The 18,740-nt window shown below is 36.8% G+C and overlaps 1 protein-coding gene across 1 annotated transcript in view; it reads left to right on the forward strand.

Moving 5' to 3' along the window:
- The window catches only part of ADAMTSL1 (ADAMTS like 1), a 380,207-nt gene that overhangs the window by 152,597 nt on the left and 208,870 nt on the right, over nucleotides 1-18,740 (forward strand). The window contains 3 exon segments of the mRNA XM_038552482.1: nucleotides 260-398; nucleotides 13,548-13,598; nucleotides 18,121-18,325. Of these exon segments, the coding sequence (XP_038408410.1) occupies nucleotides 260-398; nucleotides 13,548-13,598; nucleotides 18,121-18,325 (395 nt within the window).

The raw sequence follows: 18,740 nt of genomic DNA on the forward strand, positions 1-18,740 counted from the left end.
TGAATAAATAAAGTCTTAAAAAAAAAAACTATAAAAAATAAAATAAAATAAAATAAAATAAGAGTGGAAAAATAATATTTGAGGTCTGTAAAACTTAATGGGCCTTCCATTTATCTGTCTTTTGTCCTAGAAATTACTGAGGTGTTGGGGAAGAATTTCCATTAATGTGGGATGGCCAAAAAGCATAATGAAATATATTGCATTATATTTGACGGTGGTATGTGCATTTTAAACTTGCCTGGATGGTTTGCCACTGCAGGTTACCAGCTGACATCGGCTGAGTGTTACGATCTTCGGAGCAATCGTGTGGTTGCTGATCAATACTGTCACTATTACCCGGAGAACATCAAACCCAAACCCAAACTTCAAGAGTGCAACTTGGATCCTTGTCCAGCCAGGTCAGTCAGATTTACCAGTTTATTTATCATAAACATAAATTGAGTTCCAACCAAGCTTCTTAAATTTTTCAATTAAAAATAAGTATTGTTGTCCAGTGTCCATTCCTAATCATCCATTTTGGTACCCATGCTCCTTGCTCTTGAAGCTATATGATGCCCTCTCAAGGTCTACAGATTTTCCCCTTGTGGAGCACCCTTCAGAGTTATTTTCTCTTCTGATTTCTTTTTCTTCTGGTACTTCTAACTCTCCTTAACAAGGTCCGGGCCATGCGATGGCACAATGTTCTCAAGATCCTTTCCATTTGACTCTGTCCTTGATCAGTGACATGATCAGAGTAGACCGTATTTAAGGATCACAACTGACCCATTTTTAGCCAGGAGTGGTCAACAACTACAATTGAAACTTAGAACAGTTCTAATTTTAACACACTTAGCCTTTGTTAAAGAGAAAGCAGAATTTATTGTCAATGGTCAAATTTTTCTAAAAGATCTTTTTAAATTTGGAACTTTAAAGAGACACTTGACACTTTCATTATTGTTGCTTTTTGGAAACCATGATTGGCCCTCAATTAGATTTAAGAATCATACTGATGGGGCACCTGCATGGCTCAGTGATTGAGCATCTGCCTTTGGCTCAGGTCATGGTCCCAGAGTCCTCGGATCAAGTCCCACATTGTACTCCTCATAGGGAGCCTGCTTCTCCCTCTGCCTGTGTCTCTGCCTCTCTCTGTGTGTCTCTCATAAATGAATAAATAAAATCTTTTAAAGAAGAGAATTAGACTGACAAATATCTCAGATGATGAGTAGTCATAAAAGTACAGGTCAGCAGTCTCTGTTCATGGTAGGACATTTGCCTTTGTAGTTGCAACACTTCCTGGTAAATCTCTTTACTAGCTTCCTTATCCTCAACATATGAGAGAAGATACAAAAAATTCTTCTATAAACTAATCATGAACAGCAAAAGATTAAAAAAAAAATCCTTTCCCAATCTCCTTGGATTTCTGAGAAGCACCTCAATATTATTTTTAAATCATAGTTTAGTAATTATATAAACATAAAATCCAAATTTAAATAGTTGAAATAGTACATGAGCAATGTGCATGAAAATTGCTCTTTTTGAAGTTTTTGTTTTCTGCTGATAACTTTCTAAAATGTATTTTCTTGTACTCTGTCTCACATTCATGAATTCTAAATTCTACTTGTGATGCAATATTGCCTATTTCATATACTTAGCTCATAAAACTGAATTTAAACAAATTTTCATTAAAGACACAAAGAATCAATATTTTATAATTATATAATTTAGGTGAAGTTTAATTTAGGTTCCTATTACACCAGAAAATTATGTATTGAAAATTGGATATGGAATAAAAACTGAATAAGGTATTAAAATTTTGCTTGGACTTTTTTTAATTTCAAAAATATTAAGAGTGTGAAGCATTTTTAGCCAAGATAATTATAATCAATGTGATTCAACACTATTTTTAATTTACTTATTATACATCTTTATATCCATACCAGAAGACTAGTGTGTGAAAAGCATAGTTATCCTAATTCAGACAGGTCCGCTCAGCTGGAGGAAGACTTTGAAAGTCTTTACATGCTTTCATGAAAACTTATGTGTGAATTTCTATGAGAAATGAGGGATTCATTCCCACAATTGGGGAATAAGCTTCCATAAAGAGATGGCCATGGAAGACATTTGTGAGACAAAAGCATTTTGTTAACAATTTTAAGAAAATGTTGATAATTTACTCAATTTTTTTTTCTGGCTTCTGATTTTTATCTATCTTCTCTGTTGGAGTAATATTTGTGGCCTATTTCATATTATCCAAAAGCAAAAGGCCATGTTCTAATGAAAGAAGTTCACCTGTGAAATTTATGCTTTGTCTGCATCCTTGTTATTTTAAAACATCTAATACAGCACATGTATAAATGTTGGGACAGGTGGCTATTAAGGAAAAAAAAAAAGAAAATGGAAAAAAAGAGAAAGAAAATGGAGAAAAAGAGAAAGAAAAAGTAAGAGGCAAATGTCAGGAAGCTGTTTTTTTTTTTTTTTTTATTGCAGAGGTAATTAAACAAAGCTGGAAAAATTAAGACTTTGCAGTAGGAGAGATTTAAGAGGAAACTGCTTTAGGAAATGTAGATTTGCTGCTCCAAGGTTAAGATACTTCAGGATCACTGGGAAATTCATTGCACTTATTTGCATATCTGGAATCAAGGCAACTTTTCTAAATTCAGAAAGAAAATAGAAGTGATAGTCTGAGAGAAGAAGGTACTATATAACAAAGGTCTGCCCTCCCATTAGACATAGCAGAGGCAAACCCTTAAGAAATGGCTTTCTGACTACAGATTTAACTGCCTGTAAAATCAGGAGTGACACAATGACATTAAACTGTCACCTTTGTATCCCAAATTAGAAACCGCCTAAAGGGAGAAATGTAGATGTTCTTAGTACCAAGGGTCAGATATTTTTGAATTCCAAAAGAAACTTATTTCATCTAGCCCTTGAGACACTGGTTTACTTTACCTGTATGAGACTAGGATTTGGGGCCTATTATATGTTATTTGAAAGCAAACTCCCTTTCACATGGCTAAGTTTATTGCCTGTCAAGGCTGGGAAGTACCATGGACAGCAAAAAGTGCACTAAATAATTAGTCTGTAGCCTTAGATTTATTATCTTACCTTTCTGGACCTCAGTTTTCTCACCCACAAATTGGGGATGAGAGGGTTGTTTGTTGCATTAAGTTAGTGGTTTTCAGACTTTGCCTACAGAACCTGTTATTCCACAGAGTTGCTTCACTGAATTTCATTTAATATATTTTGAAGTGTTTTTAAACAATAACTCACTAGAAGTTTATATACTGAAACACATTAAAATAATTTTAACTTATTCAGGCTCAGTTAAATTGGAAGAATTGTTGTAACAGTTGTAAAAATGTTATATCACCAAAGTAACTACTCTTTGCCCTCATCCTTGAATTCTTCAACATGTCAACATAACTGAAAAATAAGCATCCTAAAATTGCAGGGTGAGCTATAGAAACTGCCACCATTACCAACTGTTTCTCTGTGATAATAGGAATTCTGTCATTGCTACACATCTAAAACCAAAACAAACAGAATAACCTGGCTGTGGTGACCATTCTCCATAATCCTTGATATCCAATTTTTTTCTGCCTACCAAAATAGCCTCATTGTGTGCACTAATTTACTTTCTAATAACTAAATGTTTACAGTTGAACTAGTGAAATAAATGACATTATTTAGTCATTTCACTCACTGACAAGACCCACTGGTTCACATGGTTGTGGTTTGGTTCATTGAAGCCAGAGAGATTGTTGGCATCTAGCTCATGTCTTCAAAGTAATTTTTATGTTTTTTCGGCCTTTTTTTCTGATGCTTAAATGCTAACTAAGAAATGTCAATGAGTTAAAAGCCTATAATGAAGACAATAAACCTCACTAATAATCTCCAGTGCCCACAGGTAACCAGTTTAATGATTTTGCTATATTTCTTTCTAGTCTTGTCTATAGTCTATATAGATGAGATCATACTGTGAGCAATGGACACTTGTAATTCAGTGATTTAGCATTCTTGGTTTCCACTATTCTAAACGAAGCCTGAATATCCATGACATGTAGTAATTTGACATTTTGCTGAGGCAAGAATATGAGTCCCTTGTACTAGTAGACCAACATTTCAGCCTACCTGGCTGCCAGAAGTTCCATCCCAAGAGAGTTTCTGTTGCTCTCTGCTGGTGTCTTTTATGCAGTCATTTTTATGAAGTGGTAAAATACTTTGTTTCCTAGCCAAAAGTGGGCTTGAAAAGGAAGCCAAAACTTAACACTTATAATGGAAGGAAAGAGAAAGTGAAGTTAAAAATTTAATGGCTTTTAGCTAAAATTGAGAATGTTTCTCATTGGTGACCCAGAGCTATGACATCACGAATCCCATCATATGCTCTCTCCAGTGTTCTGATGGCAGTCCCCACTTGGGCACTCCCAGAAGTTTAGAGGCATACCCCTCCTATAAGTCAGGGATCTACTGCATGATTAATTGGTTTTCCACTGTGTTCATTTAACCCTATCACCCTTGTAGCTAAAACATTTAGAATAAAATAAAATGTAAAACCTTCTCTCATGCCTGCCATGCCATAATCATGACTTCCGTCTCACACCACGGAGAAATTTTTTTGATCCCTTTTTCGCTGTTGTTTGTGCAATGCTTTGTATGATCTTTGCCTCTCAGGTGAAGGGTAAGATCCATCATGTGGCAAGAAAGCCTCCAAATGTATGCCTATGGTTCAGCAACAACTAAAAAGGCATAGTTTTAGTTCAGCTAATAAGCACCTAATATTTCCAGAGTAGCTTTAAATGTAAACTATGCTACATTTGGCCTTATATATCTCAGTCTCTGAGACTGGAATGACGGTTAATGCTGTCTGGGGGAAATTGTGCAAGACATTGTTTGTGAGAAGATCAGAGAACCACCTTGCAGACTTTTTCTGGCATGAATCTCCAGTTTTCCCTCCAAGGCAGTAATGAAGGGGGCTTAAATTGGCAAGGGTTGGAAAAGTGAAAAAAGCTCTCACTCATCACACTATCATGGTCACAATCATTAGCAAACAAATCCTCTTCTAGCCAAAACTGCATCCAGATTCCCCCCTTCCCTCAAGGAATTCAGAGCAACAGTCCTGAGCAAATGCCCAAACTTGTATGCCTGGAGCGGCAGGGCTTGGTGAGTTCCAGTGGATGATTTTGTCCAGCTCCATTTAATTTGACAGAAAATTGCCTAAGTCATCCCTGGCTGTGATCCAAATTGTGAACAAAATCTCAGATTGAATCTTAATGCAACTTGAAACAAATAACCTGCATCGTGAGAGCCATTATGTGTAGTAGGCATGGAAAAACCTGGTCACACTAACTTGGTGACTAACTAGTTCAATGGCAGTACAGCCTGGTGGTTAGGAGGGGAGCTTTGGAGCAAAGAGGCCAGCTTGGGAATCTGGTTGTACTAGTCCTACAGCTGTGTTCTAGTTGAGTAGCCTTTGGCCAGTTCCTTGTTCTCAATGAGTCTCGGTTTTTTATCCTGTGAAGTGAGGAAAATAACAGTACTTGCCTCACAGAGTCATCATGAGAAGTAATCATGAGGAGTAAATGCCCTGATACATTTAAAGAGCTTAGCAGAATGTCGGACACATGATAAGCACTCAAGAATGTTAGTTGCTATAGCTATTATGACTAAGATCATGATTATGATAATATTGATGTTACCTCAGAGATAAATTGCTAAAGTTTCCAGAAACCAGCTTTCTCCTCCATGAAAGAAAAAGATGGGACCCCAGAATTCTGTATGAGCCTAGAAGTAGAGTTTGCTGTTAACAGAAAGAGACACAAATTCCTAAAAAATATCTTCATCAAAGTAAATCACATGTATCAGATTTTTAAAATACAACAACCATGAGAAATTAAGGTAATTAGCATCTCCATAAATCGCAGTGTGCAGTTGCCTAATAATCCCCACATAACCAACTGGGAGACATTGCCATTTAATTTAGATGGGATTAATGCCATGTCTCTAAAAAAGGAGAACTCAAAGTAAGGACTAGAAAATGCTTGCTTCATTAGCAATTAAAGTATAATGAAATGTTTTCCTAATCTTGGAAGTCTTTTTATTTTGGTATAAGAGGTAAGTGATTTAGAAAAGCAACAACTTCCTCTTAATCAACCTCATTTGAATACATTGCTCTGAGAAGCTAATGAGTAAGCAATAAGTAAGATTACTATAAAACCCCATGTCCATTTTCATTTATTATCTATAAGAAGGAAAAAAAGCAGAGTTCTGGTTCTTCTTAGGATGTATGATCATACCCTTCCTAAGTTTACAGTCATGCCACACACACACACACACACACACACACACACACACACACATCATCATCATCATCATCATCATCATCATCATCAGATAATCAGCTGTCACTCTGTTATTGGGGCAATTCAATCCTTCTACCAAACCAGCTCATTACTATTAATAACGATAATCACTTTTTATATTACATCTCACACATTTTAAAAGTGTAATTATTTATGCAATTCTCTTAATTAGCTTGTGAGTTAATGGAAGAGGTATTATCATCTCTTCCATTTTAACCTCAATCTATCATTTAGGCTTACTAGCTAGTAACTGCTTTACTTAGCTTCTTTTGACTCAAGTTTTGCCATTTGTAAAATGAGTATAATATTCCTGTAAGAGAGTAGCTGCAAGGATTAAATGAGATAATACACATAAAGCTCTCAGCAAAGTGCCAAGCACTCAACAAAAGTCAGCTATCATTATCAAACTGAGAGCCAAACCTATAAAATGACTTGCCCAACCTTACTTCTTTATGAAGTTATAAAGTGCTTTTACATCCATTATCTCAATTCAGTTTTATAATCCCTGGGAGGTTAGCAGGACAGAGATTACTATCTATATTTCCAGATAAATAAACTGAGGCCTAAAGAGGTTGAAGGATCTGCTCCAGATTAAATTGTGCAAAAGAAAGCTGGGTTGTAAATCTAAGTGCTTTTAGTTCCAGGGTTACCTCCATTTCTATGTAAACTCAGTGACCCAATTCATGTCATGGATACCTTGTTCTTCATGATGCCTTTAGCACCCCATAATATTTGATTTAAGTCCAACATAGACCCCCACAACCAGTACAGAACTGACAACCACATCAATGCAATGTTTGGTCCTCTGCATCTTTAAAATGACTACACACTCAAGTTAAGAAAGCCTCTTTTATATAAGCATAAATACGGATGTTTACTCAATCCAAACAGTGACCCATCACTTCGGGAAAGTAGAGGAAGAGTAAACAAAGCCCAAGGAAATATTAGTCCCACTTACTTAAAAGCAGTTCAGAAATTGCATTCATTAGTATCAATTATATCAAAAATATTAACCACAGAAATATCAATGTGAGGAAATATTAATATATGGGGTCAAATAATCAACAACTCTCCAGTGGTTTTATAGCAAAAAATGAATCTGTGCCTTAAAATGTTTTCAAGTCCTGGATGATGAAACAGGATTCTTTTGGTCTGGTTCCAAAAAGTCAATGAATGTTGCCTAGTAGGTGCTGTGGTTTACAAAATAATTGTGACCTATTTACAGAATAGTTTCTCATTTGCTGGATCCCATCTTGCTTAGGGGAACCCACGGTCCTTTAAGAAGTCACCAAATTATCAGAGTAGGAAAGATTTTGAGATGATCACCTAGTTCAGTAGTTTTCAATGTGTGGTCCATAGAGCTGCAAGTTCTGCCTTCAGCAGTAACTAGAAAGAAGACAAGTGAGATAGAGCTCCATGAGATGAGTTTCCAGGCCCCTACTGTAACTTCATCTTAAAATTCCTGATTTCAGCTGATACTTAGATATGGTTGAAGTTCAAATGTGAAGCACTCAAGATCGCATAGAAAGAGAGAAAGAGTGACAGGGAGGAGAACTGTCTATCCAGCTCCTAGCTCCCCAGGGGGTGTTTCCTTATTATACCATGACCTTTTGTGCTCTACCACTCAAGAAAAAGTGAAAGCTTGAGTCTTTTCCAACTTTAGTTACATTTCTCCTGCCCCATCCAAAACTTAGGAAAAGATTGGCTTCTGTTGCCCCAGAGCTGTCAAGAGGAGATGAAATACTCTCTTCTGTGCCAGAGCTCCTTCCACCACCCACAATTTCATTCATTTTTCTTAATTGATTGACCAACTTGTACCAGGTCCAATGCTTGGTACCATGGCAAAGGCAAAGAAAAATCAACTAGCATCTGGCCCCAACACTGCCAGAGACTTGCAGAGTTACAGAGCATCATGATATCTGAAAGACACACAAGTCAGGAAAGAGAAGATCTTTTCAAGCTGTCATGGCTATTTCTGGGAGATAACCAGTGGAAGAGATGCAGAGGTAAGCCAAGCAGGCTAGAAGCACAAGTGTCATTAAGCTGTCATCTCTCCGTCTCAGTTGGCCCAATCACCTCTGTTACCAGAGTAGCCTTCCTTAACTGCCAACTCCACTCCCTCCCAAATTTATCTGCCTCCTCACACAGATGGCAGAGCTAGAGGAGGGCAAGGAGTGGGACTCAAAATGTGCAGTGAGTGACAGTCTGCTTGGGAGTTTCTTTGACCTTGTTTGGTTTATTTGCTTTGATTCTGGATGGTACTGCTTGTCTGTGTGTCTACATACCAATAGCATAACTTCATTGAGTGAATATACATGAAATGCCTCTGCCTAGAGCATGGTGTTAAGAGATCCAGTAGAGAACTGATATGGATCCTGTCCCATGGTATTAAACTAAAGAAAACTTAAACATAATTAGAATTTAGTAGATAGTTAAAAGTGATGAGCGGAGTTAGTGCAATGGATGTTTGGAAGAAGAAGAGAGAATTTCTGGCCTGAGGGAAATTAAAAGACAGGCTTTAGAAGAGATAGCACTTGACTAAGAAATTCCACTGGGCATCATGGAACCACTTAAGACTTTTGAGCTGGGAAGTAAAATATTGGTTACTGTGATGGCAAGGAGCAAGTTGGGTTGGAGGAGGCCATGCCTGCAGGCAGAGAGAGATCTGTTAGCTGACCACTGCAAAAGGAACAAAACTTGTATCACAAGGAAATGTCCTTGGCAGACCTCATAACTGGCAGAGCTGTGTGCAAGTAGGAAGCATGGGATCGAGAAGCAACATAGATGTCCCAGAGTGTCTAGCCTGGGTGGCTGGGAGGAATGTCGTGTTCTGAACACTAACAGTGATCACCGTTTTCAGGGGAAGATAATGAACTATCTGGACACATTGAGCTTGACAAAGCTAGAACATGTCCAGCTGTCAGGAAGTCAGCAATGAGGCTCTGCAGCTCAGGAGAAGAGGCAAGATGTCATTAGAGACTCACAGAAAGGGACCCTTAACACTATGAGAAGGACTTGTTGTGGTTCATTTCCATTATAAAAGGAACCCAGAACTCCACAAATTAGGCTCTTATAGAGTTAGTTCTTTTTTTCGTATATTTTTTTATTGGAGTTCGATTTGCCAACATATAGCATAATACCCAGTGCTCATCCCATCAAGTGCCCCACTCAGTGCCTGTCACCCAGTCACCCCATCCCCCCACCCACCTCCCCTTCCACTATCCCTTGTTTGTTTCCCAGAGTTAGGAGTCTATTAGGATTTTTCTTGGAGAGAGAGATTTACTAAACAGTATGAGTCTGAATAGGGATTGATCTTAAAGCCATTTAAAGTCAGGGATATTGTTCTAAAGTAGCTTCTGAGGTTATTTCAGAACAGATTCCATAATCTTTAAGCGACACCTGGGATTTGAGGTGATGGCCTCATTTCATCCATTTATATCGTATTTTTAAATGTTCCTGTCTTATACTTTCCCAGGTTCATATTTTGTCTTGCATGACTATTCTAATTCCTGTAATTATACATTGTGCAAAACTCAGAAAACAGAAAAATGTAAAAATACAAAGGCAAACACCAGGAACTAACAACTGTCTTTGGTCTTTTCCTAACATATTTCTGTGTACATATGTATGTGTAAATATATATAAATAAATATATGTATTTATAAACATACATAAAATATGCAAATAAATGTACATATAAATAAATATATAAATACATATGTATTGACACAGACACATGTATATGAACAATGAAAATGATTATGTAGATTAATGAATACATGAAGTTTCTTAGTATTGTGGCTCACATGACATGTGAACTACTTTGCATTGAGTTTTTTCACTTGACATTACATTTGAACATTTTTATGTCATTAAAAATGGTTCAAAAGGCTTCATGTTTATGACCACATAATATTTCATTACATGAGCCTATCTTAACATTGAGGCATTCTCCTACAGGTGTGTACTGTGAGAGAATGAGGTACTGTCTTTTTTCTCCTTACAGCACTTGAGTCCAGAATGACCTCATCCTCATCTCTCATTTTCTCCCCACAATCTCTGATGTTGGGGAGTCCAATGGAGTCTGGTCACTGCCCAGTGTAAGAAGTACATTAAGTGATCAGAATAGTTAAGGCAATGGAGAATGGGTGGTTTTACCCCAAACCAACTTTTTTTTTTTTTACATCTTCCCTTGTGATCATTTTTAAAAATTATTTTTGCCTCCTTCACCACTCCCCACGTCATGTCTGAATGCATGCATAGGCACATACACACATACACAGAGACACACACAAACCAGGGCCTAACCATGGGAAGAGCTTCTTAAAGTGCCTAAATGGCATCCTTTTCATCATTCTTCAATATGTACATTTTCCCTAAGAAAAAGACCAAGTGTCTTAAAGGTAAGCAATAGGAAGTTACACTTAGGCCAGAGTGCCTACCCTCCTGTGACAGTGTGGTGAAAGACCAGGGCCATGGCATGAACCCCTAGAGAGAGCAGAGCTCATGCACATGAGCATGCATTAATAAGACTGGACAGAGCACCATTGTTTTGATATCTCTGTTTTCACAGGTGCCATAGAATGATTTTATGAGTCTTCACCATGACCCATGCCATAGAAAGACAAATATAGCTATAGTTTTGCTGAATCCAGGTTTAGAGATCCTTGTGCAAACAAAAACACAATTTCAAAATCAGTCCAAAGCAAAGCCCAACATCTTGAACTGTATACACCCCCTGTTATTCTCCTTCTCTTCTAGCCTGTTTTCTTCAATATCAGTACCTCCATTTTAAATATCATCAGCTGATAAATCAATTGGCAGATATTCACAAGATTGAGGATAATAAATCATAGTATAACATTTTTCAGAAGAGAAGATAAACTATTTTTTATTTAGAAGGTGGTGTAAAAAAAAAAAAAGGTGGTGTAGGCATGAGTAAAAATACTAGGGTTAGCTCAGGTATAACTGCAAAGTCAATTTCAATGATTCGATGTATATCCAAAGTTACTAGAAGAACTTTGGAAGGTTGAATTCTTTAAAAATATAGCTCTTTTTAAAAAGAAGATTCCCGTGGGACACCTAGGTGGCTCAGTGGTTGAGCGTCTCCCTTCAGCTCAGGGTGTGATCCCGGGGTCCTGAGATTGAGTCCCACATCAGACTCCCCACAGGTAGCCTGCTTCTCCCTCTGCTTATGTCTCTGCCTCTTCCTCTGTCTCTCATGAATAAATAAATAAATCATTAAAAAATAAAATTTAAAAATTCTCTTAATTACTAGACATAAGAATTATTGGAAAGAGATCATATGATTATAATAAAAGACAGGATTAGTCTTTCACATTCAATTTTTCTGTCAGAAGAAGGCAAGAAAGAAGAGGAAGTTTCTTTTCCAACTTGAAAAAACAGGGAGAAAAATTTAATGTTAGAATTCACACCATTTTTCTGTTAGAGCTGTGGAATTCTGACCCTCCTGAAAAGGCAGCATCCAGTTTCATGAATATTGTTATTTTAGGATAATACACATCCATATTCAGTGAAAACTTAGCCATGCAAATGAGTATGAAAACTTTAATCATATAGATAAATATAGAGCATTTAGTCATGTAAGATAAACAAGTGAATTAGTACGCCAATGATTGTCTCTCCTGGGAACAAATCTTTCAGAGCTTTGTTTCCCATTATCTTTTAAAGTTAACTTCTCTCGTGTATCCTCTTACCTTTCAATAATTTCTTCAGAAACTACCTTCTTTATCACTCCCTCTTTCCTCCTTATTAATGATGATCTATAGTCAGTGCTGCTTTTTATCTGATCCATAGTATACCAAGCTCACCCATTTTACCCAAAAGTTTTGATTTGCTAGCCATCTAAACGGAATGCATTATGTCCTCCTATATCAGAGAATGAGATTAAAACTGAAGCCTTAATGTATTTATTTAAATATAAATATCAGCATTTATAGTGAATGTGGATATATAAATATACACGCATCTATCTATCCCAGGGATACATAGAGAATAAATGAGTTCCTTCAGTATTCAAAAGAGAGACTTCCTATCATTTGTCAGTTGCAGAATAAGTATCTTCTGCTCAGGCCCTACCATATTCTGTCCTGGGGCGACAGCTGTGTATCAAGCTTTCTCTGTCTCCCACTCTTGATGGAGAGTCTATTACACTAGCCCTTTTATCTGAGACCAATTATTCATAAATCTTCTACAAGCCAGGGGACTGTGCAAGAAAATCTTGCCAATTGGAAGCTTTAGTTGAAATCAGTGGAGTAGATTTAGTATAGTTTGTTAGAGTCTGTAAGGCCTCTGGGGACTTTCAAATAGCCTATAATATCATTTCTTATGTATCCTTTAGCCATATGGCCTATAATGTCATTTCTTATGGCTCCTCTAGGCTCTATCTCTGAATCTCACATGTTTCCCAGGGCACTAGGAGCACCAACAACAGGGCACTAGTACACCAACAACAGTCATGGCCATCACAACCACCACTGTAATAGCAGTTAACACAATATTACATTTTTATGACCACAAAAACAATTTTTTGTATTTTTTAATCTATTTTAACTGCTCTACCTTTATTTTGGTAGGAAACTTGCTTTTGTTGCTAGTTGCCTACTATATCTGCTAGTTCTCCCTCCGTTTATAACAATAGTTCAGTGACTGCTTTCCAGATACAAACTAAAATCTTTAGATATGCTAAGAGAAGAAACCTATTTGCTAAGGTACTTTACAGAGTTGTGTCAATTCCCAGGTACATAGTCTTAATACATAGCTCTCTCTTTCATCAGGAGTGAGACAGTAACTGTAATTGCTTGCTAAGCATCTGGAAGGAACATTAATAATGATGATAATAATGACCTCATAGGATGTATAATTTGGTGGATTAAAGAACATTTACAAGCTTATTGTGTCATAGTTAATGATGAAGTGCCAAGTTTTCTTGCCACCACCCTTTCCAGTGGTATTTCCTGCTTGGATCAGAGAACTAATTATAGTAAATGGTGCCCTTGCGAAGAACTTGCCCCATCCTCAAGTATACCCTAGTATAAAGATACTGAACTGTTTTAGTGTTGTTTTCAGAGACAATTTATTAATGTTGTTTTGCATTTGTCTAACAAAATTTGTATAATGTAATCATTTAGTGTTTATTTTATTGTGTGTACCTTCTACTCAGAGGGTTGGCATTATTGTTCCTAACAGTGACGGATACAAGCAGATCATGCCTTATGACCTCTACCATCCCCTTCCTCGGTACGTAAATCAACCATCCTGATGCTAGAATTAGTAAATCAGCCTTCTGCTTCTTTTATATATATATGTAGATATAGATTGTGTATTTTTCTGTAAAAGTAAGATGGTAGACAGTATATTTTGCAACCCATCCTGAGCTCTGCTTTTGAATAATACTGGACTGCTCAGACTGTAAGTTTGTCATTCAAAAACCACTTTAAGATAGGATCCTATTACACTGAAGAAGAGGATGCAGTAATTCACTCTGATTAGATACAGTGTATGGGTTATGTTGTGTCTTTCTTTCACTCCCTTTGTCCTTTTGTTTCTCTGCAATTGAACTCTAATCATTAAAGCCCTGTTGCTAACTGTTAAGCAAACACTGCCTGAAGTACTATCGCAGTACTGCAAATGTGGGATTCCAGATGTGGTATTACTCGGCATAGGGGCTTCAAATATCTTCTTTGTGTTCCAAAGAAATTATAATTTGTACAAATGTACAAAAAGGCAATGTTTTCCTATCCTTATTGTCCCTATAATTGTTCAGGGACATTTTTTTTCCCCAAAACATCAAATTCCATATACTGTGTTGCTTTTGTAAAGTACAGTCTTTTTTTTAACTAGAAAAAAAAAAGAAATTGACAGATGAACTTTTAAAAGAACTTGTTCCCTTTATTAATATATTCATAAGAAAACTGGAGAGGCTGAAAAATACGCTAGCTACTAAGTGTATGGTCTGCCACATTGAAAACAGCTCCTCAGACAGCAGAAAGTAGAATCGGGCTTGACTAGGAGAAGACTCTGCTCTGTCCTCTTTGCTCACTTGGACTCTAGGGCATCAGCTGCTATTTAGAACCTAGAGTTTCAATCAGATCACAAATGGTGCGAATAATCCATGGTAGTTTTCTGAATCTCAAACCAAACAAATCCCAGAAAATAATTTTATTCTGAACTGCAAAATAAAACAAAGTTTGATGGAAAATCTCCAAATACTTCATGAAATGGAATCCAAATAGAAGCCCTTGAGGTCACTGAGTTCAGTTCCCAGAGATGCTTCCCTGTCCTATTCCTTCCCAGCCATCACACCCATACGCCCTACAATTATACACATATATATTTACACAAACATGCATATATGTGTATTTAGTGCATATGTCTTCCCACATGGGTGTACACATAGACAGATAGTTAGACAATACATGTACGCCAGTGCAAGCTGTCACCCAGCCTCTACGTAAATACTTCCATTGACTAGTAGAGAATTTGCTTTTCACCATGCCAATGGTAGCATGTAGAGAGGGGCATTGGATTTATATTCCATATAGCTGTTTAAGGGTTTTTTTAAAAGTTCTTCCACTATGGGATTACCTCATTAGTCAGCTCCCTCCCACTTTTCTATGACTATATTGATAAAGATGATAAATGACTTTAGAATGCTACTGATCTATCATTTGATCCAGAACCAAACTTATATAATAAATTCTTCTTTAAAAAATGGAATGAAAATATAAAAAGATTAAATTAACTGAACCAAGATTTCATTCAATTTCAGTTTCTGTATCTGTAAAATAAGTATCCATAGGACACACACATCTGTTTGTGTGAAGCCCATATATTTTACAATAAAAGCAAAGTTGGGTGTCAGGGCTGAGCAACTCAAGTTTATGTTTTTCTTGTAATAGTACTCCTAAGTTTCTTTCATATCTATGATCTCTCTTGTTTATATTTCTCTGGTATGACTAATGCCTATCTTAGGATAAACTTCATTTATTATATGTTCTAATTTCCCCCAAATGCCAGAAGCCCCATATTCTCAAAGGCAGATTGAAATAAGCCTCCTTAATGTTATCCCATATACACATTGGCGTTGGCCTGTCCATGCATGACGATGGAAAAGGACAATCACAAATAAATAGACTACATTTCATCCTCCTTACACTTCTGTTACTGAGCTAATTCTAAAGCTAAAGATTCTGCTTACTTGATAAAGTCTTAGTATGAAAGCGATTTCTACAAATATGTTTTTACAAGAAGAATTGAATCTCAAAAATGACCCATAGTTAAGAACTGAGGCTCAAAATGATTCTCAGATGGCAGCTACCTTCTGATCAAGGCAGAAGGCTTTACATATTGAAATTATTTCAATAGGCTTTAGACCATAAGTGTAGATACAAAGCACAGTTAATGAATTTTTAGATTATTTTTCTTGCTTTCAGTCTCAGACTGGAACACATACCTGAACCTAATATAAGAATGTCATCTGATGAATTATCTTTAATTCAGAATTAATTTATACAAATTTTCCACATCACTCTTAATTTTGACAATCTCTTAAATACTGTGTTTAAAAATTTTTAATTAAAAATTTAAATTTAAAAAATGAAAAGCCATCAGAGTTAAAATATGTGCTATATGAACTCATTTTTTATTCTTCCAAGGAAAGGATTCTTGGATATGTTTTTTTTTTCCCCTAAGCACTTACCTGGTCCTTGTTTTAAGATATTCTAACTGATGCTTTTTTCTCAGCTTTTATTATACTTTCTTTAAAGCATTCAGACATATTTTGCCTTGAAATTCCACATAACCCTATTATTATGTCAAGATTCACACAATAATTTTTCACATATAGAACTATAGTGGTATGATGGGCCCATACTATAAATTCTTAGAATAATATTAGCATCATTTGTCTTTCTGTGATCACTGACATTGAAAAGGATACTTATTACTGTTTGTCAAATTATACCACGGGTCAGGACCAAGTGTTGAGACAGAAATTAATCACTCTTTCTTTAGAAGGGTCAAGTTTAGGGACATTAGAGTACCAATTAGAAAGTGTGCTCTTTTTAGAGCATCTTAATGTTCTAAGAGATTAAATATACATTCAGAAACATATTCCCACTTCACTGTCAGATCAAATCTAATGTGAATATGTACTTACATATTCAGCCCAATTTCAATTCTGAATCAGACCCCTTATCCATATCCAGAGGGAAGCTCTCCAGAGATCTACATGGAGATAAATGAGAATTGGTCTTACCCTTTTGGAAGAGAGACCCTCTACAGAGCTACTTCGTTCTCTTGAAAGGGATCATAAAGTCTCCTACAGGCTAAACAGAAAAACCTCAGTTTCCCCATAATACCATTTTCTTTTGCATCTCCTGGGGAAACATGCATAGGAAATATTGTACTTGGCAGCATGTTTAGGCTGTTGGCAGTAGAGATAACAATTGTTGCCTAGACTCAAACAGTGCAGAGAAAATGTGGAGGGAAATCCTCTATTAACTGGGAAACACACATTATCCAGCCTCATGCAGAAGAGAAGTCAGGTTCCCAATGTACATAAAATCCTACTTATAGAATAATTGATGTCTCCACGGTATGCCTATGCAATATTTTTACATTTAACTTTCAAGTAGATCGACTTGGTGACATTTTGTTTATCTCTCATTAAAATTATATCTCTCCTAATTCTAAGAGAAATCTTAAAGTTTCTTAGCAATTCTCATCAACAAGCAGAATATATGTAAGAAAGACAAGCTTGGTCTGAATGTTTCAATTTTTAAAAATTCTGCATTCTCTAAATCAGCAGAAGGAGAAAAGAGAATCAGGCAAAGATCTCTCTCTACATCCGGTTCCCAATGCTTCAGAGCTGTGTAGGGATCTAAAAAATCAATGGAATTCTCTTAAATGTTATTGATAATATTGTAATTTTTTCTCTTACTTAATCCTGTCTTTAGATTCCAATGCCATCAGCCTTCCAACCTGAACCAAACTTTCTTCCCAAATCCAACAGTGCTTTATTTGGAGAATGCTAACTGCCAGTAACCCTCAAACGATAGGGAAAAAGAAGATAATGCCTCACATTTTTACTTCTGCTGCTTAGTGTAATGATGGCATAGTTTGAACATCAGAGTTATGCTAAATCTGTATAGTCCCAAATTGTACTGAATCCACTATAGAAGCAAGGAAGAGGGAGTATTTGACTTACCTTGATCTATCTTGAGCTTCTCATATTAAAGTATCTAGAAGCTAAGTAATAAAGTATTGAATTGAAAATAGGAAATACCAGCCTAGGTGCAAACTATTAGTGTTAACTGAATAACCAGTTTTAGTCTTGACAAAGATATTTAATGGGATTTAGTAAGTATATATGACATATATATGCAGAATATATATTTATGAAATATAAAGTAACAAATATTATACAGAGAATACATATTCAAACTATAGGGAGAAGGACGAACAGCCCCTCTTCTGAGTAGGTTACAGACAGCACGGATAGCCCTGTGGACAGGTCTCAAAACAGTAATTTCTTACATTTGTGTAGAGCTTCAGGGTTTACAGAGAACTTTTGCCAACATTGAACACTTTACTGTTGCTCATCAGATTTTAGGCATTAGGTGGCTTTCGGATCTCTTGGCCAGAACCTCTCAGAACCTGATTGCCCCAATAGGCACTGGGAATGGGGTTGGTCGGAAAGGTCACTGAGGAGGTTTGGCAATGTGCATGTCCGCCCTGATGACTCCCCTTGCTTCTGTAGGTGGGAGGCCACCCCGTGGACCGCGTGCTCCTCCTCGTGTGGGGGGGGCATCCAGAGCCGGGCAGTTTCCTGTGTGGAGGAGGACATCCAGGGGCATGTCACCTCAGTGGAAGAGTGGAAATGCATGTACACCCCTAAGATGCCCATCGTGCAGCCCTGCAACATTTTTGACTGTCCTAAATGGCTGGCACAGGAGTGGTCTCCGGTAACTGTGCCCTCTTTCTTTGTTCGTTAGGAGAGTAAGTCCACTCTTCCCTCTCATCATCATGACCCCACCAGCTACTCTGTGCAGCTTCCCACTTATCTTGAGGTGTCTAGAAGCCTACCAGTTTAGCTTCTGACGTAGGCTTGCCCCAAAAACAGCATAGCCAAAAGTAAATGAGTAAATATATATAACTTATTCAAGTTACTGCAAGAAGCCTCTATCACTTATGACATTCCTTCAAGTGGCAGAGAGAGGCAAATGACTGATCCTGAATCTCTAGAAGATGCTCTGATGATAGACCACAGATTGGTTTTATTTTTTATTTCTTATACTTTGTCTATATCCAAAAAGGGTCTGAGCATATTTAAATTAGAACTGTATGTACTATTTATTGAAAAAAAAAGATGAAATGGAA

The sequence above is a fragment of the Canis lupus genome, chromosome 11 (assembly GCF_011100685.1).
Source record: "Canis lupus familiaris isolate Mischka breed German Shepherd chromosome 11, alternate assembly UU_Cfam_GSD_1.0, whole genome shotgun sequence".
NCBI lineage: Eukaryota > Metazoa > Chordata > Mammalia > Carnivora > Canidae > Canis > Canis lupus.